Source organism: Cricetulus griseus (genome assembly GCF_003668045.3).
Source record: "Cricetulus griseus strain 17A/GY chromosome 1 unlocalized genomic scaffold, alternate assembly CriGri-PICRH-1.0 chr1_1, whole genome shotgun sequence".
In the NCBI taxonomy this organism is placed as follows: Eukaryota; Metazoa; Chordata; class Mammalia; order Rodentia; family Cricetidae; genus Cricetulus; species Cricetulus griseus.
The window spans coordinates 114157034-114184965 of record NW_023276807.1 but is presented as its reverse complement, the minus strand read 5'-3'; the positions used below and the strand labels follow the sequence as shown (position 1 = coordinate 114184965).

The 27932-nt window shown below is 40.7% G+C and overlaps 1 protein-coding gene across 1 annotated transcript in view; it reads left to right on the top strand.

The window, feature by feature from the left end:
* Positions 1 to 27932, top strand: part of Fam184b (family with sequence similarity 184 member B) — a 90359-nt gene that overhangs the window by 24294 nt on the left and 38133 nt on the right. The window contains exons 2-6 of the mRNA XM_035452611.1: positions 11529 to 12287; positions 13007 to 13142; positions 14307 to 14434; positions 15124 to 15327; positions 24312 to 24422. Coding sequence (XP_035308502.1) covers positions 11529 to 12287; positions 13007 to 13142; positions 14307 to 14434; positions 15124 to 15327; positions 24312 to 24422 — 1338 coding nt within the window. The remainder of the gene's footprint in view (positions 1 to 11528; positions 12288 to 13006; positions 13143 to 14306; positions 14435 to 15123; positions 15328 to 24311; positions 24423 to 27932) is intronic.

The following is a 27932-nucleotide window of genomic DNA, read 5'->3' as shown; positions in this document are numbered from 1 at the left end:
TCAAATCTTGTAAAACTGATTTGATGAGCATCCCAGACTTAGGAAGCTCACTGTGAGCAGTCACTCATCCTCTCACTCTGGGATTCTCTGGACATCTGTGAGCCCAGGAGGAGTTTCCTGCCACGTACAGTCTGTGTTCTAAGGAGACCTGCTGCCCTTACATTTATTCTCTGGGTACGTCATCATCAAAATGATTAAACATGATGCTTCCTGTGCCTGTGACATTGCACATTGACATTCCCTCAGGAGCCAGAACACCTGAAACAAGAGGGAGAAAATGGCAGAAACAAAACTGTTGAAATGAGAGTGGATTCTTTCTTACAACATTCTCATTTATGGATTTGCTTCCAGATTATGAAAAGAATACCAGTGGGAAGAATTGATAAAGAAGCCTTAAAAAATGGAAAGCCCCTCTTTCCATCAAATATATTAGACACAGGCAAACAAAACTTCTTCACAGTTGCTTGTTTCAACTCTATATCATTCACATTCATTTTCACACCTCATTCATTGATTCATCCACCATCTGTTGAATTCAGGACCAAATGCCTAAATAATTGTGGTCTTCTAGGTGAAGAAGCTACACTGATTAATAGCAAGCAGTCCTTACTAGTACCTCCCACTGAGGACCTACTACAGGACCTCCTATAGCCTGCTAGTGTATGGCATTTGGACACAGGGAAGATTAAGTTGTGACCCCGCATCAAAGCTAGCAGGTTCTGCATTTGATGGGTCTCCCATCTACAATGTTCTGCGTTCAAGTGTGGTTGATGAAGGGTCTTCAGAGAATGCTAAATAAGAGTGTAGTTAGCCCCTTGCCTTAGAAAGAGCACTCTAGATAAGCAAGGAATAAAAGAAAGGTAAAATGAAATAGTCACAGGTGGGGCTTTTTGGAGAAGTAATTGCAGAAATGTCTAGGCAATGTCAAGAGAAGGGTTGCCCTTCACTTTACAAAAGCCAAGTGTCCTTATTAACACTGCCTCATTCCTTCCCTGGAGAGGTCTATGTGAGGTTGAGTTCAGGAGCTCATTTCTGAAAACACAAGGTAGCTATAGTCAACATGGGCTCCATTATTTGTCTGTGGCCTGTGGTTAAGGAGCATTTTCATGCCTCATTATGTCTCAGCAAGACTCTCTTAATCCCTTCATTGTGGAACCAAGGGCCTCAATGCAAAAGAAAACACATTTACAGTAATTAGACTGCTCAAATCCTAACAGACCACTTTTGTTTCTCAGCAGCCATGCAGAAGGCACAGGGAAGCCAAATCTTGCAGGGTAGGCCTTAAAACTTGGCCCTTTCGTGTCTGATATGCTTCGCCTTCCAGGACTTGTTTCTCAGGCATATATACTCGAAGATTAAGTGATACAAAATGTATGGCCTCACCTTTAAAAAGGGACATTTTTCTCCTGATTATATTTGAAGTACATCTATCATAGTGAAACTGAGGAATGCACAAGAACAAATCAAGAGAAGACAGATAGGGTGATAACATCCAAAGAAACCTAGTCATGTTTTGTTATCTACTTGACCCTTTTGTTGTTGTAGTTGACATGCATTCACATGAATAAAAGCATGCATTTAGAATTGTAAACTGTACTACACTGTTAGCATCAGTTTTATATATATTTAAACTTTTTAACTCAGTCTATTCTTGTAGTAATTGTTTTTTATTTTTTTTTAAGTCCTCGTCATAGTGGGCTGGCAAGGACTATATTCCTACAAATGTTCCTGGCAGTCAAAAGATGGCCTGGCTATGAACTTAACCCAGAGAGGTCCCTCAGTTTCTGGGGTACAGATGAAATGATTAGCATATGCTGTTACCTACACACTGAAATTCTGAATGAGCATTTAGCAGAATTCTCTGCTGTTGCTTTTGGCCACATGTGACCAGAGCACAAGAATCCATCATTGACTGGGATAACAATTTGCAAAGGTAGCCTACAGGTCATAAGTGCATTTTTGAGCTTTGTTGAGAGATGTTTGAACAAAGGTACATAGCTTGAAGCATACTGTCTATCTGATGGTTTTGCAAAAGATACAGTAAACAGATTAGAAAATGTTTAGAGAAATTGCCCCATAGAATGGTAGAGAAAATAATTTAGGATGAGCATAAAAATATTTATATTTGTCAGACTGTGAAGTTTGCCTTTAAGCTGCTAGTAACTGAAAAATGCTGTGAAAATCAATGTTAGCACTCTTTGTTGTATCAGTTATATAATTGGAAAAGTGGATATGCATGCCTGTTTAAGTGTGCAAGCAAAGCCTGTGTATCAGTTACTTTTCTATTGTGATAAAACACTATGACCAAGACATCTTATAGAAGGAAGTGGTTGTTTGAGGTTTATGATTCAAGAGTAATGGAGTTTATCACCATCATGGTGGTGATTATGGCACCAGGTAGGCAGGAATGGTGCAGCTGCAGAAGCTGAGAGCACACATCTCTGATGTGGGAAGTCCTTCTGTGTATATGTCTCTCTCATTGGTTAATGAATAAAACACTGTTGGCCAATAGGGAAGCAAGATAGGTGGGACTAAGAGAGAAGGAGGATTCTGGAAATGTAGTAGAGAGGCCATCATCATGTGATCCCAGGAAGAGAGGACGCATGCCACGGGCATCCTCAATAAGATAAGTCTTTATAAAATATATAAATTAATGGTTATGGTTGACACTTAAGACAGAGCTAGCAAATAAGAAATCCTAGTCTTTGGCCAGCAACATTGTAACTAATATTAATCTCTGTGTGTTATTTTGGGGCCCTAATGTGGCGACAGAACTCAGGTGGCTGGAAGAAAGAATTATTATTACACATCTCAATCTACAACAGGAGGTAGAGTGTGATAGGTGATGTCCCTCTGCATGATGTGAATATCCATTTCTCTTATTGGTTGATGAATAAAGCTGTTTCAGCCAATGGACAGGCAGGATATAGCCAGGCAGGAAGTATAGGTGGGCTATTAGACTAAGAAAAAGCTGGGATGTGGAACTCAGAGAGTGGGTCCCCAGGGAGACACCATGTAGCTGCTGAGGAAGCAACAGACTTGCGCATCACTGATAAGCTAAGACCATGTAGAGATACAAAGATTAATAGAAATGGGTTAATAGTTAAGAGAGAGCTAGCCAATAAGAAGCCTGAGCCATTAGCCAATCAGTTTATAATTAATATAAGCCTCTGTGTGTTTATTTGGGACTAACTGGCTGCAGACTGGGCAGCTGTAGGACTGGGTGGGACAGAAATTTCTGCTAACAAGAGAGCACAGTGGGAATGGCATGAGTCTTTTGAAACCTCAAAGCTTACCCACTAATAGTACACCTCCTCCAACAAGGCCACACCTCCTAATCCTTCCCAAACAGTTCACCAACTGGGGACCAAGTATTCAGACATGAACCTATGTGAGTCATTCTCATTCAAAACACCACAGCCTGCTTTTAAATTTGAAATATATAAAGTAATGTAGCTAACTAAACTTGAAGAGAGAGTTGTTATGTATACTTTTGTGTTACATGATTTTTTAATTATTTTTATAAATTTATTTGCTCATTTGCATGTGTGTTCATGCATGCAAGTACATCCATGCCATGTTGCACATGGAGGCTCAGAGAACAACTTTCAGGAGTCCATTCTCACCTTCCAACTTTTTAAGGCAAGGTCTCCCATTTCTACTGCTCTACTATTTATTCTAAGCAGGCTGGCCCTGGAGCTTTCAAACAGTTCTCCTGTCTTTTCACCCCACTTTTTAAAGGAGTCCTGGGATCACAGATGTATGCCACCATCTCAGACTTATTACATGGGTTTCAGAGATCAAGCTCGGGATCACCAGGCTTGCACAGCTAGCACTTTCAACTGCCGAGCCATTTCCTTGGTCCACACAATTCTGTTTCTGTGCTTGTTACAGGTTCTTATGTCACTTCTTGGATTTCTTTATGGTAAAGTGTTAACATTTCTGTTTATTCACAATGGAATTATCATTCACACATGTACATATTGGTTGATCATTTTGTACAGCCAAGGGAAGGCTCTAAACAAGTCATTTGAGATTTGAGATGCACAAAATGGTCCCCTTCCAGATCTTAGATCTTTTTCAGCTTATGAAATTCCATGAACAGAAGGAAGGCTGTTTCCAGGTATGGGTATTGCAGTGGCTCTAATTAAGAGTCTTGCTGAGAGACTGTCCACAATTTTCAACTGAGTCTCATTCTAAATTGGTTTGGGAAGCAGTTGAGTTTCAATTACTGAGAAGCTTATATCTCTCAGTTCAATGACATGTATCAGGCACCTAGCAACAACTCTCTGGTGGATAACAGTGAGATTTTAATTAGCATCTTGGATCCATCTAGAAATTTATTCCAAGATCATTTGCTTGAAGGAGCCCAGCCTTGTTTAGGACCTGTTCCAATCTGTTTTCACAAAGGAAGGGATAGCAAGTCCATGACCTTTGCTTTTCTGAACAGATTATTACCTAAATTCAGGGTTCCTTCTGGAGAATCAGCTAGTCTTATTTCTCATTTGGTGCCCAGGAAATTCAGGCTTCTGTCTTTATATAGTGTAATGAGTTGAGGGTTTGGTGACAAGAAATCGAGTGTCCCTTTTTGTGATCCTTTGTCCTATAGTACTGTGCTTCCAAGCTGGGCTCACATGGTCATCTTCTCAATCATCAGGACAGCAAATGCTCAGGATAATCCTCTCTCCTCCACATCATGTCTGAGAGTCACTGGACCTGTCATTTTTTTCTTGCTAGCAACTTTTGAACTCATATCTCATTCTTTAACCTTCAACTAATCTAACTTTACTATCCTGGAACTCCTCTTCTGCCACCATAGATTCTAGACTGCACACAGCTAGATCACTGTTTCTTAAAACCTATGAAGTAGACCATTTTTTGTCTTTACAGTCCCCAAGAGGCTGAGTCTTGAAAGAAAAACTTTTTGCATGAATTATACAGTACAGATTATCAAAGTATATACTCATGTGTCTTTCAGAGATCTCTAAGGGCAAGGCCTGGGAGTCTTTATGTTCACTATTTGCTATATAAACAGAACAAAGCCTAAGCTCTTTTAGGTGGATGTTGGCCCTTTTCCTAGTTATTGCTCTATTGCCATGTGGTGACACCATGACTCAGTCTACTTATAAAGGAAACATTTAATTGGGGACTTGCTTATGGTTTCTAAGGGTTAGTTCATAAACATTAAGGCAGAGAGTATCATGGCAGGTCAGCAGCCATGACACTTGAACAGTAACTGCTGAGAACTCACATTTGATCCACAAGTTGCAGGCAGAGAGAGGGAAACTGGGCCTGGCCTGTGGTTTTGAAACCTCAAAGCTCACCCTCTAATGATACATCTCCTTCAACAAGGCCACTCCTCCTTCAATGACACCACACCTCCTAATCCTTCTCAGACAGTTCCACTAACTCAGGACCAAGTATCCAAAAATATGGGCCTACAGGGGCCATTCTCATTCAAACCACCACTAACCCCTGCCTACCTGTCCAGTGTTGTATCTTGTTGTGCTCCTTGTTCTAGTGCCCCAATAACTCTGGATCTTACCATTTCACACTCCTTCCAACAATGTATATAAGGCTTCATTTCTTCATATCCTCAACATCATTGTTTTCTCTTTTTTATGATATCCATACTAATGGATATGCCATGCCACAACATCATATTTTGACTTATAATTCCCTAATTATTACAGACATCAAGTGTATTTTCATGTGCTTATTGGTCATTTCCATTTTTGTAACCTAAAAAGATTAAAGAAAGGAGTTGCCCTAAAATGAGATGGGAAATGTTGCTGAAAGAGCTGTTTGTGCTCCAAAGCCACAGAGAAACCCTGTCTCGAAAAAACAAAAAAAAAAAAAAACAAAAACAAACAAACACAAAAAACAAAAGCTGTTTGTGAAGGCCAAATGAACAGTTAGATTCAGATGCACGTTGGATCTCTAAACTGGTATATTGAGAAGTAACAGGATTCATGTGTAGCAGTTAGGTGGTAAATCCAACAGCATGGCCAAATAAACTGGGGAATTGTGAACAAATATAGCATGCACATCTCATGAGATTGTTTGGAATCCCAATGAAGTTTTCTAGAAAAAGGAAACATTTGTGGTTTGAGTTCTGGGGCTGTCACATTTGAAAGATGGGAAATGAGGAGGAATTGACTAGCCCCATAAGGGCTTCTCCAAACTACTGTGTTGTGTTGAGAGCTGTCTAGAAAGCTCCTGGCTTTCCAAGGATGCTCATACTCAATCTTTCCTACTCTCTCTTTGTCCAGCCTATAAGGTTACTTATATACCCACCCATAGATAGAACTCATAACCAAGAATGTTAATTATGTATGCTATATTTTATATTACATGTTATGTTTCACCTCATATTTTATATATGTCCATTTGCATCTTGACTTTTTTGTTTACTTATTTTGGAGGTCATATAATTTCTGTACTTAAAGAGATTTCTCAGTTTTGTGTTTGGCTGCTTTGGATGTCTTTCCATGGCTATGCTATAATTTATTTCTGTCTCTAAGGATGAAGTTGTTTCTATGGAAATTATTTACATTTATCTGATAAATCATCATTAAGGGAATTTTACTTTATTTTTTTCCATTTCTACTAGTAAATAGAATTGTCTTTTCAACTTATCAATGCCACTAGTGAAATTTCAGGAAATGGCCTTAGAAAAATTAAATCTTCACAAGATCCTTAGGAAGAAATGAAAAAGGTATTACCTCTTGTGGAAAGGGGGTGGTGGAACATTTTGCATCATAGAACTAATTTGAGCTGCTCTCACTATTCCCAAAATGTCATTTTTATTGAATATCTGCTTTCCTTCTTTGGATTTAGAACCCTGGTGCACATCAAGTAGAGGTTGTTTTCCTGAGCAGTAAAAAGCTTTCTTTTTTTTTTTTTTTTACTTTTGAGATTACAATTACATCATTCTCCCTTCCCTTTCTTCCTCTATTAGAGTCTAAACACTCCCACTTATCCATCCATAGCCTCTTTCAAATTCATGCCCTCTCTTTTTCATTAATTGCTGTATATATGTATTCCTAAATATAATCTGCTCAATTGGTGTATTCTTCCCTGGGGAAGAATATTTCTCCCTCTTCAGCAGTCCTTAATTGCCTGTTGTTCTTTGCGCATCCACCTTGGCACATCTATTGTTGTCCTTGATCAAAGCTTCCTTGGCAGATTATTTTACATATATTGCCACAACTTCTCAACTGAATGACTTAGCTCCTGTCAGAGGGAACTCTTGGAAGCTTGCCCTCAGCTTTACTCCCAGGCACTTGTTCCTTAGCTGATTTTGCTGCAATAAATCACAACCATGAATGTGAATATGTGCTGAGACTGTGATCCTTCAGTGAGTCTCCAAACCTGGGCTGGGCTTTACAACCTCTGTCATACCAGGGAAACTAACAAATGTCATACTAGACAAGACCAGGAGGTCAGAGGCTCAATGCCGTAGTTCATGGGTAGACTATGTCCAGCACTCCCCTTCTTTGTCATCTGGTCTCAGATGCTTTTCATTTTAAATTTAACCTGTAAATTCTGAGTTTTATGTTTGTGAATGCCAACAGGAAGACTGGGAAGGACATACACCTTTGGTAATCTTAACACCATTTGGCCCTAAGATGAAACTCATCATCCCATCCACTCAAATTCTACCCAGATGGTCCCACTTCAGTGCATGTGACTAGGAAATGATGTCTCTTTTGACATCTGTTCCTAGCAGCAATTGTTCTCTGTGAGAGGAGGGTATTCATTATTGATGATCTGTTAACAATTCCATTATGGACACTTGTTATGAGCCTGTCCTGCCCTCCTCTTCATGTAAAATGCTGTGGATCAACACAGAGAAATGAAATTGATTTTGTGCATTCAGAAATTGACAGCAAAAGTGGACTGATCACCTCAAGACTGAAGAGACAGAAAGGCTCACTTTTTTCTGGAAGGTGTTTCCTATCAGAGTCCTGTCTCTGTTTCCATAGTAACTTGTAGTCCTCTCATAGCATTTGTCAGTATGTATTCACATACACACACACACACACACACACACACACACACACACACACACTTCAAATATATATTTATAATTGAATTTATGTAGATTTTGTGCATATGTGCACTATGTGCATCAGTATATTCAGAGGTTAGAGGTCAATATCAGGTGGGTTCTTCAATTTCTTTCTACCTTATTTTTTTGTTTGTTTGGTTTTGGTTTTTTTATACAAAGACTGCCTCACATGTAACTCTGGATGTCCTGGAACGTTTGTAGATCAGGCTGGCATGAATTCAAAGAGATCTGCTTGCCACTGACTTCTGAATGCCGTTTGCTACCAGGCCTCATTCAACCATTTATTTATTTACTTATTCTTTACGATAGAGTCTGTCATTGAACCTGGAGCTCCCTGATTAAGCAACACTATACAGCAAGACACAGGGATCCTGCTATTCTTTTTCATCCATGCTGGGATTACAGGCATGCTACCATACCCGGCTTTTATGTGGGTACTTGGGAGCCAATTTGAGTACTCATAGCAAGCATTTTACTAGCTGAATCATTTCCACAGTCAATGAGTATTATTTTTAAGGTTGCAAATTCAATTATGTATATTTCCAGTGCCCAGTATGGAACCTAGCTCTTCCCAGGTGTGCAGAAAATCCCTAAATAAATAAATAAATAAGTGAAACAGACTGCAGTCCTGGGCATTGAGTGTGCATATTCCTGATTATACCTTTTTAAGCATTCTAAAAGTTGTGGAACTTCTCTGCAACTCAATTTTCAGTGGTAGAATAAGAAGAAAAAGTAGTACCATCTTTGTAGAGTTATCATGGGGACTTCCTGATATGAAAATGTCTATCCAGTACCTACTCATGTAGTAGGCACAAAATGGCCTTATTGTTAACCTAAATCACAACCAGTGGATTGCCAATTTCAACTTCACTTACTAAAGATATACTGTTAGACAAAAGTCATTAGGAAACCAAAGAAACCACCAGAAGTGGCTAGATAATGTGCATGGTATGCAGTGTTGTGAGGGGGAGGGGGAGGGGGAGTTAGAGAGACAGTAGTTTCATTTATTGTGGAGTCTTCCTGGGAAGGTGCAGTGGGGAAGGGAGGGAGGGAGGCAGAAAGAAGGAGAAAGGTGGAGAGCAAGAACAAACACATAGAATGGTGGCTTCATGATTTTTAAAGTGGAGCTGGTTCCAAGACTTCATGATTCAATCAGGCCACTTTACTCTCACTTAGCCATCTGAGAATCTCTTGAGAGTATCCATTTGGAGCCAGGCATGGGGATAGATAATGATGAACAAGAAACCAAATTCTTCATTCATGGGGCCTTCATTCTGTTAGCAAAGGTAAAAAGTAAGTCAATAGCAGTAGCATATGGATATAATGAAAATATCAGATGTGAGCCATGTCCTGGGTGCTTACTTTTTCTTCGTATCTATGGTCTCTAGTCAACTCCTGTTCAATCAAGGTATGCTGACCACCTCTGGTGGTGCATTTGACCTTCTTTATGAATTGTCTTGTAATTATGAGTATGTACAGAGAGAGAGAAGGTAGAAAGACTTCCTCTCACAGACTCTTTCTGATCACATTTTTCTCTATTTAATAAATGTTTCTATTTTTAAAAAAGAAAGAAGCAATGGGAACCTTTTGGGTTTTTTTCCTGAACTACATAGAAGGTGATTTCTAATGTAAATGCTATTCTTCTCTGCTTGAAGAAAGGGTCCTCACCTGCTTAGCCTCTACCAAGCACCCTGAAATGACACTCTATCTCCAAAGAATTCAAGAGAACAAGGCCACAGTTTGCAAAGCATAGGTGAAGCAGTATAGGAATCCACTATTTGGTGACCTTAATTTGTTCTTGGCTGAAAATATAGAAGCCACCTTCTCAGCTTTGCATTGTGGTGGCTTCCTTATTCTCCTCTAACAAGTACTATGAACCTGTTCCTTTTTCTTCCTCTGTCTCTTGTGGAAGACCCATCTCTGTGAGAAACCCTTTTCAGGGAATTTGATCTTTTACTACTTTTATTCTTGGAGCTTCACTTTTGGGTTCCCTGTCAGTCATTCTTACCTTACACACAGATATATACAGATATATTATAGACTTCTTTATAGCAAACAGCAGCAGCTGTGAAACTCTTTTCATTCTGTAGCCCTTCATCTCTAGCTCAGACTTCCAACTCTGAGGTCTTTCCTTGGTGTCTTCTCCACCAGTTATATCTAGAGGTGTATTAAATACTGCCAACCACAATTCCCGGTTTTCTTCACCATACTCAGACTATCTTCAGGTTTTTGGTTTTTGTTTGTTTTGTTTTTTGGGGGCAGAGTCTCACTATGTAGCTCTGGATAGCCTGGAGTTTACTCTGTAGGCCAGGCTTGCCTCAAACTCACAGAGATCTTTCTACAGAGTTTTAAAATTTCAGTAAACATCTACCTGTTTTCCAGATCAACTCAATGTCCACATCATTCTCAGTTCCTGGGTTTGCACTGGGTTTTAAGCCCCTTTCATTGTGTTCTCCACTTGGCATGTCAAGCATCCATTGCCTTGCTTTTGTTTTAGAAGTATAGTGGACAGGTAATCCTTGCCTTGTTCCTGATCTTCTAAAGAAAATATTAAGTCTTTCTTATTGAGTATGATTATTTTTGATTTTTTGAGATAGGGTTTCTTAGGTAGCCCAGGCTGTCCTGAAATTAGCTCTGTAGACCAGACACTCACAGAGACCCAGTTGCTTCTGCCTCCCAAGTGCTGGGATTAAAGGCTGGAGCCACCACTGCCTAGCTGAATATAATTATTACCCATGGGTTTTTATAGATTTGCTCTGTCAAGTTGAGGAGTTTCACTTCTAGTTATAATTTGCTGTATAAAACAAAATTGTCTTTTTTAATCATAGAAAGATACTGGTTTTCAAGTCCTGGTGATACATGCCTTTAATCCCAGCACTCAGGAGGCAGAGGCAGACTGATCTCTGAGTTCAAGGCTGCTCTGGTCTACAGCTTGAGTTCCAGGACAGCCAGGACTACACAGAGAAACCCTGTTTAAAAAAAAGAAAGATGTTGGCTTTTCTCAAATGTTTCTCCTGTGTCTATTAGGTATATTGCTGGGTTCAATTCTCTAAGATTTTATTGGATTTTTTGTGTCCCAAAACATTGTTTTGTTTTTGTTTTTTTTTTAAACAAATGAAATTACATCATTTCTTCCCTTTAAAACTCTTCCCTGGATTCCTACTGTACTCAGGAGATTCTTTATACAGTTCCACCAAAAATTCCGTCCCAAATATTTGTGCTTGTCACTCCTTGACCTTGGTCTCAATACCTGCTGTTTGTACTTCAACACTCTCTCACTGGCTTCTCCTGGGAACCAATTCCACATTGCCAAGTCTTTGCCACCCTGAAAATCCTTCTTTCCAGAAGTGCATGTGTGAATGGATCTCAGTGTCGCCGTGAAGCATCCCTGGTTACACCACCCTCCCATGTATCACCTGCTTACCCTGACTATGCTCTGTCTGTTGTCCTGCAGGTGATTTATGCCCTAAATACCCGCCAGGATGAGGCAGAGGCCAGTGCCGAGTCACTACGGGAAGCCCACCAGGAGGAGCTCCAGGACGCAGTGGCTGAAACCAGGGCCAGGCTCCTGCAGGAACAGGGCTACACCAGTGAAGATGCAGAGACCCTTCTCAAGCGCATCCAGACCCTGGAGAGTGCCTTGGAGCTGCAGAAGAGGCTGACACAGGAGGCCCTCGCTGAGTCAGCCTCCTGTAAGTTAGAAACCAAAGAAAGAGAGCTGCGGGTGGAGGCTGAGCATGCTGAACGGGTCCTGATACTTTCCAAGGAGATGCTGGAGCTCAAGGCTGATTATGAGAAAAGGCTCCAGTTGCTGACTAGCCACGAGGGCCCGCAGTGGGGCCAGCTATCCCAAGAGAGCCCCGATGCCACAGCAGAGTCTGGCCAGCGACCGGAGATGCACCAGGTCCTGCTGGAAGTAGAGCGATTGCGAGCCGAAAACCAGCAACTGACCCAGGATTATGCCCGAAAAGCAGAGGAGCTGCAGGCCACCTATGAGAGGGAAAATGAAGCCATCCGGCAGGCCATGCAGCAGTCAGTCAGCGAGGCCCTATGGCAGTGGCAGGAGAAAGAGTCGGGCCTTCGAAAGAATTTCCAAGTCCAGGAGTCGGCCCTGCAGGCTCAGGTCAGGAAGCTGGAAGGGGACCTGGAGCACAGGGGGCGCAAGATAAGTGACCTGAAGAAGTATGCCCAGAAGCTGAAAGAAAGGATCCAGGTAAAGTCTCTTCCTCAGCAGGGCATAAGAGGCAGAGCTGAATACCCACCACTAGCCAGGCACTGCGCCAAGCACTCCACTCCCACCAAGGCCAGTATTATTGTTGGTATCAGTTCTCCCTCATTCGATCAGCAAATACTTACTAAATACTTACTTTGGACTAGGTTTAGGTTTATGGTCAGAGGATGCACAGTGAGCTGACTGTCCCTAGCCTCAGAGAGCATAAAGCCTTACAGTTTACAGATGAGAAGATAATGGGGGGGGAGGGTTAATGTCTGGCCACACTGTAAATTTTTCAACTCTGGCTAGTCTAATTCTAAATTATTTTTATTTTGTGTGTTCATTCTATAAAAACTTGACTCTCCTTAGGACATTTTTGTTCAAAGAGAGCAAACCCATTGACAAGTCAGTTTTATAAGTCCCACAGTAGCACAGAAATCCATCTCTCAAAGCTACGACTAGTGATTCTATTACTCCCCAAGTATTTTTTTCTGCATATTTTTATCTTATCCTGTCCTCTCTGGAGAAGGGTTAAATGACTTTCCCAGGACCACACTGCCATTGGAGGGTGGGTAAGGATTTGCTGACAGACCCTTGAGCTGCTAATTCTAGAGCTTCATGGTCCCTGCTGTGTCCTCCTCACTCACCTTTCAGATCTAACAGCTGTTCTGTGTACTTGGCATCTCCATTCAGAAAACTAAGAGCTTCCCTGTGTTTAGGACCTTGATGTGCAGCTGAGGGAGGCTCGGCAGGAGAATTCAGAGTTGAAGAGCACTGCAAGAAAGCTTGGCGAGAAGTTGGCTATTGCCAAAGACAGATTAATGCTCCAGGAGTGTCATGTGACAGGGAAAACTGGTGAGATACCCCACGTTGATTCCTTTAAAATGGAGGATTAAGCCACCAGCTTAGTCTGGCACGGGGAAGGGGGGAAGGGAGGATTGTCTCAAGACTGAGGGAGCGGAACAGGACCATTGAATCTGACCTGTTAAGGGGACGAGAGCCAACATCATCAGCTCCTACCTAGAGCAGCACAGGCCAGATAGCTAAAGGATTTGATGCAAAGGAGCTTCTTACCCTCACAATCCTCTCCATGGTGTGTGCTTTTTTGCTTTTTCTTCTTCATGACTGAGCTTGGTTTTGTATTTTTAGCAGTATTTTGCACTGTTCCATTACTGGGTCTTCCCAATAATTTTGTGAGACAGGTGTTGTCGTTCTCCCATGTTATAAATAATTAAGTGAGGCCAAGAGAGGACTGAAGATCAGCTAAATGTCTGGTGATAAAAGCTAGTGTTTAGATCTAAAGACATCTAACTCTAAGTGTCTTTAACTAGGATTTCACAACCAAAAGTTCTTGAATGCTTGAGCTATGACAGGATTGATGGCAAAGGCAGGAAACATGCGCTCTGCCTTTGGGAAGCTTGAGATATGGTTCCATTGCAGCCCATGCATGCTTTGGGATAGGGGTGTGGCCCAGGGAACAGAGGACTAAGGTATCTGGGAAAAAGAGAAAAATCCATAGGCTGGAAGGGTGAAGAGAAGAGGTTTATTTTGCAAACAGAAGGACATCAAGGGTTTAAAACAGTAATATTTAGCAAGGGCACAGGAAACAGAGAAAGAAAAAAGGAAGGAAAGAAAGAAATGAAGAAAGAAAGAAAGAAAGAAAGAAAGAAAGAAGGAAAGAAGGAAGGAAGGAAAGGAGAAGTTATAGTTATACCTATTGTTTCTCCTTAAACTCTGATGAATATACATATACTGGAAAACACGATCAACTTTTTTAGCTCATAGGACATGAAATAACATTTTTATTCAGGAGGGCAAAATGTGGCAATTATTTAAGCTCAGGATACTGTTCTGAATGAAGATGAGAATCATTTCATTGACTACCCTTGAGGGCTGCAGGGACTTCTACTAGCAGGGACTACATAAAGGGGTGGGAAGCAAGATGGTTGAGTAGCAGATCTAACTTCAGAAGGCCTTGGACATGAGCATCTCTATTGACGTGGAAACTTACACTTGCAGATGACATGAAGACTGAGAATGACGTCTTGAGGAAAACAAATGACCAGGAAGCCTGCAATCTTCATCCTCAGCAGGACCAAGGCTTTCCCAAGTTGTGTCACTGCAATAAAAGAGGCTCAGAAGCACAGGTAGTTTCTGACAAAACTGGGCATAGAAAAGTCACAGGAGGTTGGCATGAGCTTCAGGTAGAGGTCATCCCCCTAACCATGGTAGATCCACTTGGGACCTCAAGCCCCATTATTCAGGGATAGATGAAGAAAGAGTTGAGACTTCACAGATTTAATTTGATATGTATGGATGCTTTGCCTGTATTCATGTCTGTGTATCACTTACATGCCTGATATCTGCAAAGTCTGGATCCCCTAGAACCAGAGGAACTAATGATTGTGAGACGTAATGTGGATAGTGGGAATCAAACTATGCTCTTAACCACTTAGATGTCTTTCCAGCCTCAGACAAGTTACTTGTCAGTTCCATGCCATTCAAACTTAGGAGAACAAGAATATAGAATTTTCCCAAGTTTGTATTTACTAGAGAAAATAGGCATTGCTTAGATCCTATTTCCACTCAAAACAATGTGTTCTTTAGAAACTATGGCGTGGGCTGGAACATCTGATCCTGTGACAGCTCTGACATTCTAGAGAGCTTTCTTCCAATAGTATACACAGTGAAATCTCTTACAAATATCAAATATACAGCCTTGTAAAATGTTCCACACCATCTAATACTTGCTGTGAAATCCATGTATAAATGTAGGAAAGAGACATGGACCTCATCTCTCTCCAGCAGTCTTACAAAGTTTTATTTCCCTTTATAGATCAAGACAGAAGCAAGTGGTGAACTAGAACGCTTGAAGCAGAAATATGAAGAAGACCTTCGTAAAGTCAGACATCAGACTGAAGAGGAGAAGCAGCAGCTCCAAGAGGAGCTGGGGAAGCGCCTTGAAGAGCTGGTGAAGAAACACACTGTGGAAATGAAGTCGGTGCGTTCCTCTGTGGAAGTGGAAAGAAAGAAGCTGAAGGTGAACTGTGTTTGCAGATTGTTCTGGGGTTGTCCCTTTTGCCCACCTCCTTCCCGCTTCCCTTTCCTCTTTCCTTACCTAAACTTTAATTGTGCTCCTATTGTATGCACATCTAGGGTGGTTCTCTGATGACAGGTTAAAGAAAACAGTCACTGCCCATAGGGGGTAGAAGGTCACTAGGGGGCGATAATGGGAAACACCTGATGGTGGAGCGCACTAGCTTCTGGAGTTGCTGACACACAGAAGGATTGTGTCATGTGACATTTAACTTAGGCAAATTCAATTCTGCTTACACAACAAAACCGGAAAAACTCTACTAACTGAAAATCAGGCCACCAGTATTTCCTAGACAAGAATTCCAACTCTACTGCCCATGGGAAGTTATTTAGCTGCCCCATCCACCTATTTACTCTCTCCAAGCTCTCTGACTGTAGGCCTTGACCTCTCTGAAGACAGTGTTTGTTATGCACATTTAAGTATGATACTACATATGAACCTTCTGCTGGTGTAGTGTGCAGCAACAGTTCAACAGACAGCAGTTATTGTCAATTACCATGTGAGATAAAAATATTGAGTGCCTTTGTCATTTATATTGAGTGTTCACAAACACCTTGAATCTTTCCAATGTTAGAGGGTAAGAAACTGAGTACAGAGACGTTGGTCAGACAGATAGTGGGTACAACAGTTTCAGTTCAGGCTGGGGAGATGACTCAGTGGCTAAGAGCATACTGGCTGCTCTTCCAGAGGTCCTGAGTTCAATTTCCAGTAACCACATGGTGGCTCACAGCCATCTATAATGAGATCTGATGTCCTCTTCTAGCATGCAGGCATACATGCAGTCAGAACACTGTATACACAATAAACAAACAAACAAATAATTAAATCTTTAAAAAGAGAGAGCTTCTATTCAAACCTAAACAGCCTGTCACCAAAGCTTGTAGCTGTCTACTGTTGCATGGAGAAGACAGTCATTTTGAAAGCATTTTGCATCTATGAGCTTCTATGAACTGTATGTGGCCAATCTTCAGACAAACAGACTAACACTCCATCTTGGGGCCCCATTAGCTGAGGGACAGCCACTTTCTTAAGCTGCGGTTGCCCTGGTAACATGATGGGTAAATCTGATTCACAGTGTGCAAATCCTACTTCAGTCTTGATCAGGTCACAAGTCCATTTGGGAAATAAATCATACAGAAATAAGCTATGTTTAGTTCCTGTCATTGCTTTCCTTTTTGTTCATATTTGAATCTGGAAATATAAGAACTATAAATGAGGCAAAATGGATTAGGAAAACACAAAGCCTTAAAAGAGGCCTCCAATCCAGAGTTTTATGAGCTAAAAATAGACACAAGTTGTCCCTGTAGCATTACAATTGCTTTATTTCTTTGAGCCTTTAGTGTGGGTAGAATACATACCCTAAATACTACCCTGACACAAAGGAGCAAATGGAAGGACATGGGCTGGGTTGGCCTGGAAGACTGCATGTCTTTCCTAGTCACAGGACTAGAAGACATCATCATGTCATCTTGGCAGATGGAACATAGTGCATGCCCTATAATTAACATTTGCACACAGTGCTTATTTGGGATGGAATGTAAACAGATTTATTGAGCTCTCGCAAGATCTGCTCAACATGTCTGCATTTCTCATTTCATTTTTACACTGAAGACTCCTCCTGGGACTCAAATCCATTGGACAGTTTATCAGGAAAAGGAATTTAGTATATAGTAATAGGTAGTTTTCTGGAGGCTCAGGAGACTTCACTTGGCAGCTACCAAATGAATGATAATGTCCCAAATCCACTGAACAACGTAAGTGACATAGTTGTGTTCTGCTTGTGTGTGCAGTTTGACTATCTCTGCCTAAGCCTACTAACTTGACATTTTTACCTTCCTGGCATATTTGTTAACTATTTCCACTTTTACTGTTTATTTTTGATGCATTAATTTTTTGGTATTTCATTTTTACTTCCACTTTTGACTTCTTATGTCTCTTTTTGCAGATGTAAAACTAGTGTTTACTCAAAGATTAATAATATGCATTAAGAATTTATCAGTCAGAGCCTGGAGAGATAGCTCATTGGTTAAGAGAACTGACTGCTGTTCAGGAGGACTTGGGTTCAATCCCCAGCACCCACATGGCAGCTAACAATTATCCATAACTCCAAGATCTGACATCCTCACACAGATATAAATGCAGGCAAAACATGGATGCACATAAATAAATTTAAACAAATAATGTATCAGCCTTTTTCAAATAATATATCTCTTCACATATGTGGACTATATTGTAAGACTTCACATTTCTTTTTTCTGCCTTCTGTATGTTTATCATACATTCTATTTTACACACTATAAATCTAATCATATATTACTTTTGTATCAAGTTAAATTTTTGAGACAGGGTCTTACTTTTTCATCCTGACTGGCCTGGCATTTTTTATGTATACCAGGCTAGTCTTAAAATCTGCCCTCCTCTGCCTCTCAAGTGCTGTAATTAAAAGTGTGTGCCACTATGCCTGGCCTACTGAGGATATAAGATTTTAGATTACCTTGAGCTAGAGTTATAGAGTTATAACCACACAATGAGGGTTCTGGGAATGGAATTCTGGTTCTCTTTAAGAATAATACATGCTCTGAGAATTGTGGCTATTGGGCTTCAATGTGGGACTTTTAACAATGGGGAAAGGATTGGTTTAAGGATATAAAACTGTAGTTGGACAAGAGGCATGGACTCTCTGACATCTTGAGGTCTACTGAGAGCATGATAAATATGGTTGATAACAATGTGCTATATTTTAAAAGTTGTGAGATAGTATACTTTAAGTGTTCTCAAAACAAAAATGATGAATATGTGTGATATAACATGTCAATTGGTTTAATTTAGCCATGCCATTGTGAACATACTCTATTCTGTATCATAATTGTATGACTTTATTAATGAACTAAATAGATGAATGGAATAAAGAATAATACATGCTCTGAAACACTGAACTGTCTCTCTAGCATGCAGATATTCTGGGACCATCAGAATAGAACAGAATTCACATACTTCTGTGTTGTACATATAATATACACATAGATGTGTATGTTGTACTAGCGATGAAGCCTGGAGCCCAGCACATGCTCACTCTACCACTGAGTTAAATCTTTAGTTATTTTTACTCTGTATTTAAAAATAACATCTAATTTTGTTGCCAGGCTGGTTTTGAATTCACTCCATAGCCAAGGCAGACCTTGAATATGTGATCAACAGATTTGACCCCTTGACCATGTATCAAAGCAAACCTCTTGTTTTTATAGCTTGCTCAGTCATTGGTATTGTGTTATTAACAACAGAAAACAGACTCGGGACACAGTGGCTTCTTAACACGTCTTTCCCTTTGTTCATGCCTGCCTTCTCTCCTTTTGTCTATAGAGGTGGAGGAGGTTTTGCCATGTAGCCCAGGCTGGCTGGCCTCAAACTCCTGCCTTAGCTTCCTATGATTTCAGGCATGTATCACAGCTCCCAGTTGTTTCTTTCCTCAAACTGCAGTAATTGTGGACATTATAGACAGAGAGACAGAAAAAAAAGATTTAGATGCTTGTGTCCTGCTCCTCTTAGCTACAGGATTTCCTCCATGTAAAATCCTGCTGCTTGGTATATAAGAGTTCTGTAGGAATGGAGCTCAGGAGAGCATGCTGAATTTGATAAATCCTCAGTGCATAGAATCCTCTTCTCAGGGTACATGGACTCATATATTTGAAAACAATCTCTTTACTCCATATTCTTGACCTTGTGGAGGAAAAATATGAATGCTTCTGTTGAAATCCCCAAGGTCACTCGAGCAGAGCTGGGCATGCCTCTTTCTGCCCTCTGTTCTCCAGCTGACTCAGAACTGTTTTCACAGTAGCCCACATTTCTCGGCACCTTTGAGGAAGCTTATTCATGCTAAAGTGTACTGCTGATGTTAGTTATTTCCACCTGTAGGGGATTTGATTTCTCACTCTAGGTCCATCTGTCAAGGCAGCAGCTGAAACTATGATTGATTATGTGTACCAGAAAGTTGTGCTTTGTAAAATTAAAAACAGCCCTTCCTTTATGCCAAAAGCCATCACAGAGTGTTTTAACTGGCTGTTATAGTGTGAATGTGTCTTGGCAGACTCTATTTCCATGTCAGTAAGCATGGTAAACTGGATTTTATTCAATAAAAGTATCTGTGGATGAGAAGTTAATTGGTGAAATTAAAAATATTTTTTTTGCTGAGTGGTTTGGATGGATCCTTAATTTATTTAAATGTAGTTAATAGCAAAGGGTAATTTATATATTGTCTTTAGGAAGTGAACACTCCCAAACAGGAAGCCCTGAATAAGACAGCATAGTTTGACTGAAGAAAAACCACATACCAAGTTGCCACGTCACCTAGCCCAAACAATCTAATTACAAGCTCATTTAGACTTTTTAAAAATAAATGTTGCTAGCAACAGTGCTAAGGGCTAACCCCAGGGCCACTTCCTGGTCTAGGCTTGGTCCCACAGAGGATGTGAAGATGCTATCCAGGTGATCAGTAGCACATGTTTTTAGATGTTCAAATCAGAAACTTGGGAATCGAATAGTGCTCCTCTCCACCCTTCATGTCCAACACAGAAGTATGTGAATTCTGTTCTACTCTGATGGTTCCCAAACATCTGCATATCCTTCTGTTATTTATGCTTCCAGGTTGACCTAGTCAACCGCCATGATTTGATAGACCATGTCATAACCTGTCTGCTTCCATCCTGCCCACTTTGTATCACCCAATGCATTCTAGTAGGATCTTGTGCCAGCTTAGCCGTGGCTGTCAGCTACTCACAGCTCCATGTCATCACAACAGTGAACTTTAGTTCTATCCCATAATTCTTCAGACCCTGCAGAGATAGATTTACTTCTATTTGCTTCTCCTGCCTGTTTCCAACTCTGCCCTCTTTTTGTTCATCACATACTCAGTGTTCTTTCCCTTTGGGCCCCTGTGCATAGATTTCCCTTGATGGACAACAATTTCCTCCTAGATCTCAAATTCACCCATCTAGTTCTTACTGATCTTGGCAATCCTGGCTTAAATGTCCATCTTCTCTCAAGTCTTACCTGTCCAGCTCTGCGATATATATAATATATATATATATATATATATATAATATATATATTATATATTGCATTTATACCAAGAGATGACACATGAACTGCTACTCGATGTGTTCCCCTACTTGACTGTCTTATTTTCTAATACCCAGGATGAGTTGCAGCCAGTTTACACTAGCTCAGGAGGCAGCTGTCACACCCCTTTCCAGTTTCATACTCTACATCGATGTACTAATTTGACATTGGCCACAGTAAAAGTACTTATACCATGAAAACCAAGAAATGCTACTGGCAATGTGTTATTATCAGTTAATTTATATATTTGAAACGTCAACTGTTAAACATTACCAGCATGTACTGACTGTGTCTGTAGCTCCTTATTTTTGAAATTAACATATTGTTGCTATTCAGTTAATGTCATTTGTCACCAAGGGGCCTAGCCCCCATGAGGCACTCATCAGGTCAGAGAAACTGGAGAGAAGATATGGATAGGCAGACTATTGGAACAGACATATACGGGAAGTTTATCTGAGGGCCAAAACTTAATTCTTCATTTTGTTTTTCTCCCTGCTGGTTGTTCTTATTCTGTTCTTTCCCTGTTCTGTTTCTTTACTCAGTTGTTGTCTTTTTCTTCTTCTTCTTCTTCTTCTTCTTCTTCTCTTCTTCTTCTTCTTCTTCTTCTTCTTCTTCTTCTTCTTCTTCTTCTTCTTCTTCTTCTTCCCAGTTGTTTCTTTTCTACTTCTTTCCTGGTATTTTTCCTTTTACATCCTTCTTCTCGTTTTTCTTTTCTCCTTTCGTATTTTTCTCTTATCCCTTTTATACCTCCTAATACAAAGATTTCTACTCAGAAAAAGTTTACCTCACAACCACAAGTTAAAATCTTTATATAAGAAGAAATCTGTACCAGGCTCTTTCTTCATGACACAAGCAACTTATTAGTAGTTATGAATGCTCAGTCTAGCTTAGGCTCCTTTCTGGCTAGCACTTTTAACTTAAATTAACCTGTTTCTCTTTATCTACCTTTTGCTCTGGGGCTTTTTACCTTTCTTACTTTCTTGCTTCCTCAAGTATCTGGCTGGCTGGTGGCTGCCTGGTTTCTAGCCCCAGGTATGTCCCTCTCTTTCTCCCTTTTCCTCTTCTCCTTTTTCTCTTGAGCCTAGATGTCTATTTATTCTTTCTGACTGCCAGCCCCACCTATCCCTCTCCTGCCTACCTATTGGCCATTCAGTTTTTTATTGTATCAGTCAGGTGCCTTAGGCAGGCAAGGTGAAACAGCAACACATCTTCTTTACATAAACAGATGCAGCATAAAGAAATGTAACACACCTTTACACAGTTAAAGTAATAGTCCATAGCAAAAATAAATGTAACATATTTTTGCCTAGTTAAAATAATATTACACAACAGAAGTCACATTAAGATCACAAGTTACATGTTTTCCTTAGAATCCCACATTTTTCTTTGTATTAATTTCCCCACCAAAACATCTTCACCCCAAAGCAATGATTCTTTTATTATTGATTAACAAAATTTTAACCAAGTATGTTTCAGTCAGTTCCTTTTGTATTGGTAGGCAGCTGTTTTCTGTTTCAGCTAACCATCTATTGTTGTTTATTTAATTTCCTTTCACAACTTTGTTTTTTCAAAGTGCACACCGGGGCCTGTGATTAATTCTGTAAGTTACATGCCCAAGGAACTCAGGCCTAACCCTGGGTATAAGGACACAATTGTTTTCCACAGGCAGAATTCATCTGTCTATAATTCATGAAACTTCCTTGTTTAATTTTTCATCTTCTGTAAATCTCATATCTAATGAAAGGGGAGGTAACTTCTAGCCTAGTTTGCCTTTTTTATATCTATGATTGGAGCAACTGCAGAATAACCTAAACCACTTCTCTAATCATCTTGACTGTTTTAACCACCTGTATCTTTTAGACTAACTCAGAAAGTCCAGTTAAAACATTTATCAACTAAGTATCATTGCTCTTATTAAAATCATCTTTATTATGATCTGCAAATAAAGTACTCAGTGAGGAGTAGGATTTTCCCAATAAACAATCACACTATAGTAGATACAGAGGGATCCCTTCATATGGTAATACAGCAGGAATTCGATTGCAACAGACAGAAGGAAGCGCACAGAAGCAAGGGACTTTCTGGAGACAATGCTCCCCCACCCCAGGCTTTCCTCTCCAGGGTTTAACTCTGCTAGTCAATGAACTGAACTCTATAAGCTCTATTGCTGAATGTAGCTCCGACATGACCACCGACAGTCATTCTGTTGGTCACATAGATAAACGACAGGGCTCATCTGACACCCAGAGTTCCCCAGTTACATAAACCTCTGACAACAGATTCCAGTGCTCTTTGTGCCTCCCCTGTAAAAAGCTCTAGTTTAGACAGTTTCCCTACCTGGCTTTTGGCAGGCCCGGGTACTCTCTCATCTTCTCTGTAGCAGAGGTGGGAAAACTTCCCAGTCAAGCATGTGCCTGAATTAAGTACCACATTTCCCATGAGAATTCAGCAAGGACACACAGCCAATCCGTGTTTTCCTGGTTCAAAACTTAACATCTCACTTGAGTAAGTCTTTGCACATCTCTAAGCTTTATTTCCTCTTTTTACACAATACGCTTTAGTCGTAGAACCTAAATATTAAAGAAGTCATCTATGAACAGTGTGCACAAATGGTAATCACTTGCTAAATGTCAGTCATGTTTATTATGCCCATCCACTCTCAGTTAGACCAGAAAGGTCCATAACCAGCATAGAATTTCTGCTCTCCACATTCCCTTCAGAAAATATTCTGTCTTATTTACAGGAAAGGCTAGAGTGACCCGGGACTTGGGTTGGGAACTGTTTATAGTTGTCTTTCTTTGGTCTTGTTTTTGTTTTGTTTTAATTTTATTCATTTTAAGTATGTGTCTGTATGTGAAAGAGAGCACAGAGTCCAGCAAAGGGTGTCAGATCCCCTGGGACTAGAGTTACAGATGGTTGTGAGCCACCATGTGGGCGCTGGTCCTCATAAAGAACAGTTAGTGTTCTTAACCACCGAGCCATTTCTTTTCAATGAGTCCTATTGCCTACATTCCAAATAAGTCCACTGGAATTTAAGCTGTAAGGGCTTTTTTTTGTTTTACTCCAGTTCTGAGAATAGTTCCCAGCATGTGGTACAGCTCAGCAAATATTTGTTTGATGAATGAATGGTACTATCTAGCTAAAGGCCAGCTGAGAGCCATGGATGGCCCTTTCCTCTAAGTATTTAGAGACTTCCTCCATGAATTAAGCCATATTGGAAAAGCCAGGCATCCCTGGGAATGATCATGTGCTTATATCATTTACTGAACTGTTGCTGTGCCTATGTAACACAGGGAGCTCACACAGGAGGAAATGTGCTGAGGATGACACAGCTAAGATGAGGCAGTGCTTCTCACATGGTCTCCAGAATGTACTATAACTGCTTCATACTGATGCTGGAAGGCTACGGGAAGGATTGTGGAGGGGCCATCATTCTAGCTACTGTATGGCTCCTGTTAAGATAGGAAGATGCCATGAAACTGTAGCTGGGTGTTCTTTGTTGTTTGCTTGTTTTGTTTTTTTTTTACTTTTGGGACACTTGGGACATTCCTTTTTGTATTTGATGCTAGAAAATTTAAGAGTTTAGGATCTATCTGCCATACCCTAGCCTATCTGCATATGTACTAGGCTGTGTGGTATGAACTTAACGTTTCTTTTCTCTTGATCAGCTGTGTACTTAGAATCCATGTACTCTTATAGTACTTCATTCTGCTGGCTCCCTTGATCCCCTTCAGGAATAAGGCAAGGTGTGAATGTATAAGCAGCCTGTTTTCCTACCTTGTGTGGCTAATCCTTCTCTAATCCTCATTTAGGAAGTGGAAGCTCAATTGGAAGAAGTAAAGACAAAATCAGAAAGGGAAATAAAGCAACTGGAAGATGAGAAAGCTGCCCTCAGTGTGAAGCTTCAGAATTCTCTACTGGAGGTAAATCCTAAAAACACATGGCTTGTAAATGGAGGTTGTGACCCCTGGGAGTTTCTGGCCAAATGAGATTGGAAGTTCACCACCTCCCTATGTCCTCTGAACAAAATAAAGGGCATCCAGCCAGGCAGGAAGGCTGTCTGGGGGGTAGGGGAGGAGTGAGGCATAAATTTAGCTGCAAATAACAGAGAGTCTGATTTATAGAGTCTTAAACAAAAACGCCTTTAATGCGTCACATAAAAGAAGGAAGCTGGAGGCCACTGCTGTTGATTCTGTAGCTAAGTGATAGCAGGGTGGTAAATCTCCCGTCCTTCTGCTCCAAGATGCAGATGTGGGCCCAAGGCACCCTTGCCTTCCTAGGCCCCTTCTGTTATAACAAGTATATTAAAACTGTATGACTACATTGATAGATAAATGTGATCCAAACTAAGGATATTTATTTTGATAAAATAAATTTGATAAAATAAATTTAAAAGAAATTAAAGCACACATTTTCAAAAGTATTGAGAATTCGTGGAAGGGGCTGGCAACAGGGTCTCAGAGCCATTTTGGAGCCATTTTGGTTGGACCAAAAAATATAGAGAGGCCTCTTTTTGCTTGGTGTCCATCAAACTTGAAGAGACCCATATGTCTTAGTGCCCTCTGGGACCTATGAAGCTGGCTTCTCAAGCCTACCTTGCACCACAGGCTCTAGGGAGCAAACCTATGGCTTTAGGAGGCAAGAGCTAAACTATTCAGCTACACACCTAACAATACTGAAGTACTCTCAAGAACACAGAGACTATGTGCAAAATAGGGTCAGTTGCTTAGAAGTACATATCCACAGAGGCAGATTTCAAGAATGCATGAGGGTGAGTGTAAAATTTGGCCAATGGTTACATCTGTGTTTGTGTATATTATTTCTTCTGACCTATGAGTATACAATTGTTGATCCTAATTTTCTCTAGTTCTTTTTCTATTTCTGGAATGGCCATTAAAGAAGAAAACAAAAACAAACCAAATAAATAATTATTGACCATGTCCTGCCTGAGACCTATTATTTCAGGATCTCAAGTTGGCTTTGAAAGAATCTTTACAGAGATAGTTTCTGTCCTGATACATTCTAAGGTGCTGCACAGCAAGGAAGCCCCGCTCTTCCCCCTTCCTCCCCTCCTCTGCCTTCCTTTCCTCTGTTTTTCCTCCCTCTTTCAGTGCCTCCCATCTTCTTACTGTTCCTATGACTACTCTGTTTGGCAGAGCTTAGGGTATGTGAGAGCAACTAGCACCATGAAAAATGGCTTACCTAATGGAATTGTCTTCCTTAATTAGGATACTAAGTTGTTTTGCATGTATTAACTTTCCACTCCCAACCAGCTTATAACATAGATGCTATTATCACTTCTAATTGGAAATTGAGAAAACAGAGACAGAAATGGTAACTCTACTTCCCCCCAAATGCATAATTAATAAGTAGCAAAGATGAGGTTCACACTCTGGCAGTGTTGCTCCCAGTCTTCATCAGTGTGTCATTGCTTCCTGTGGTGTCACCTCTAATGACTGAGGATCATCAGGACCTGTCATGAGCCATCACCATGGACAGAGCTGCATTCTGTTCTTTGGCTTCAATTCCTTCTGCCATACTAATGGTGCTACTAACTAACCACTTGTCAGAACTGAAACACATCCCCTTGGCCACATCCAGTTCTCCTGGAAGGTGGACTTCACACATGTGCTGTCTCCAGGGAAAGCAGTCACAGGGGAAGGAGAGTTTTGGATTTTATAGAGTGATTTTTGTTAGATGGGAGAATGGCAGGAGAGCACTAAAGGAAAAGGAAATGCTACAAGCAATACTGCTACTACTAATGACTGTTGTGAGAAAAATATTTTCCAAAGGACTTCTGGTCACTAGCATATCAGGATGTTGTGATCAAGCTGCTCCGGTGAGATAAGGCCCATGTGGTTTGTAAGAAGTGCAGAACATTCAGTTTCCATTTCCCTGAAAGGGCACATTCCCACATGGGTTGTCCATCTTGGTGTTTTGGGGGACTCCATCTTGGGACAGCCTAACATCTCCCAGATTTCCCATTATCAACCCCAGTCCCTTCCTAACTCCACTCAGGTCCAGCCATGTGGGTCCTATGGCTCAAGCCTGCTTTCTACACAATGTCTTGGGCAAGACTCAGAATCGTTTGTCTCAGTAAGTTACTTAGAGGTGTTACATAAATGGTTACAGGGTAGGCATTGGAACCATGTCTGCAATATTAGCTACTCAGAGGCATGAGGATTGCTGAAGCCCTGCAATTTAAGAACAACGTGGGCAACGTAGTAACACCATGGCTCTTAAAAATAAAACATGACAAGACAAAACAACAATAAAAGAGTTGTATATTTCATAAACCTAGAAATATATACTCTAAAGAGCTTCATATAAAGCAGCAGCTTTGTTGTGATATTGCCTACATTCTGCAGGAACATTGTCAGAGGCATTCTCCATGGACCTAATTCCAGAATTCATTTTCTAACATCAGATCCTACAATAAGGCCATTCCTTCTTCCCTGAAATCTGTAATCCCTATTTTTATTCCAGTTTTGGCTCAACTTAACTTACCACCATTACTCCACAGACTCTATCCACCCTGTCTCCTCTCTCAAGCATACACTCATCAGATGGAACCATACTTCAACCTCACATCCATCCTATTGTCCCTGGAAAGTTGGTGTTCCTTCATAGTTGCCAAATGATACAGGGGAAGTTGGGATCACCTGTTTGGGTTCTTAGTCTCATTAATAAAAGACATTTAAAATAAACTCAAATGGAAGCTTGAGGAAAATTTTATTTGAGTTTGAAAGAGGAAAGCCCCAGGTCAGACAAGCTGCAAAGCACAGAAGCTGCCCAGAGGAGGAGGATGGATGAGAGAAGGAAAACGGCCATACCTGTTAAATAGTACGGATGTCAGTCAGATGCATGGTGGGCAAGCAGCCACACAGCAGGGAAGGGAGCTTTAAAGAAAGAGTAAAGAACAACTGACCTGAACAAGGGAGAGCTCATGGACCCCAGACTGATAGCTGGGAAACCAGCATAGGACTGTTCCAGACCCCCTGAACATGGGTGTCAGTGAGGAGGCCTCGGAAATCTATGGGGCCTCTGGTAGTAGATCAGTATTTATCCCTAGCATACAAATGGACTTTAGAAACCCATTCCACATCGAGGGATGCTCTCTCAGCCTAGACACACGGGGGAGGGCCTAGGCCTTGCTCCAAAGGATATGACAGACTCTGAAAATCCCCCATGGAAGGCCTCACCATCCCTGAGGAGCAGAAAGGGGATGGGATAGGGAGTTCGTGGGAGCAGAGGAGGAGGGGAGGGAGAGGGATTTATATGTAAAACAATCTCATTTCTAATTTCAATTAAAAATGGAGGAAAAAACAAAACAGAAAAAAGAACAAAATATCAGAAAAAAAACACACAGTTCTGTCTGGCATCTATAAAAAAGAAACCAGAAAAAGGAGCAGTTGAGCATTTCTGATTCAGGC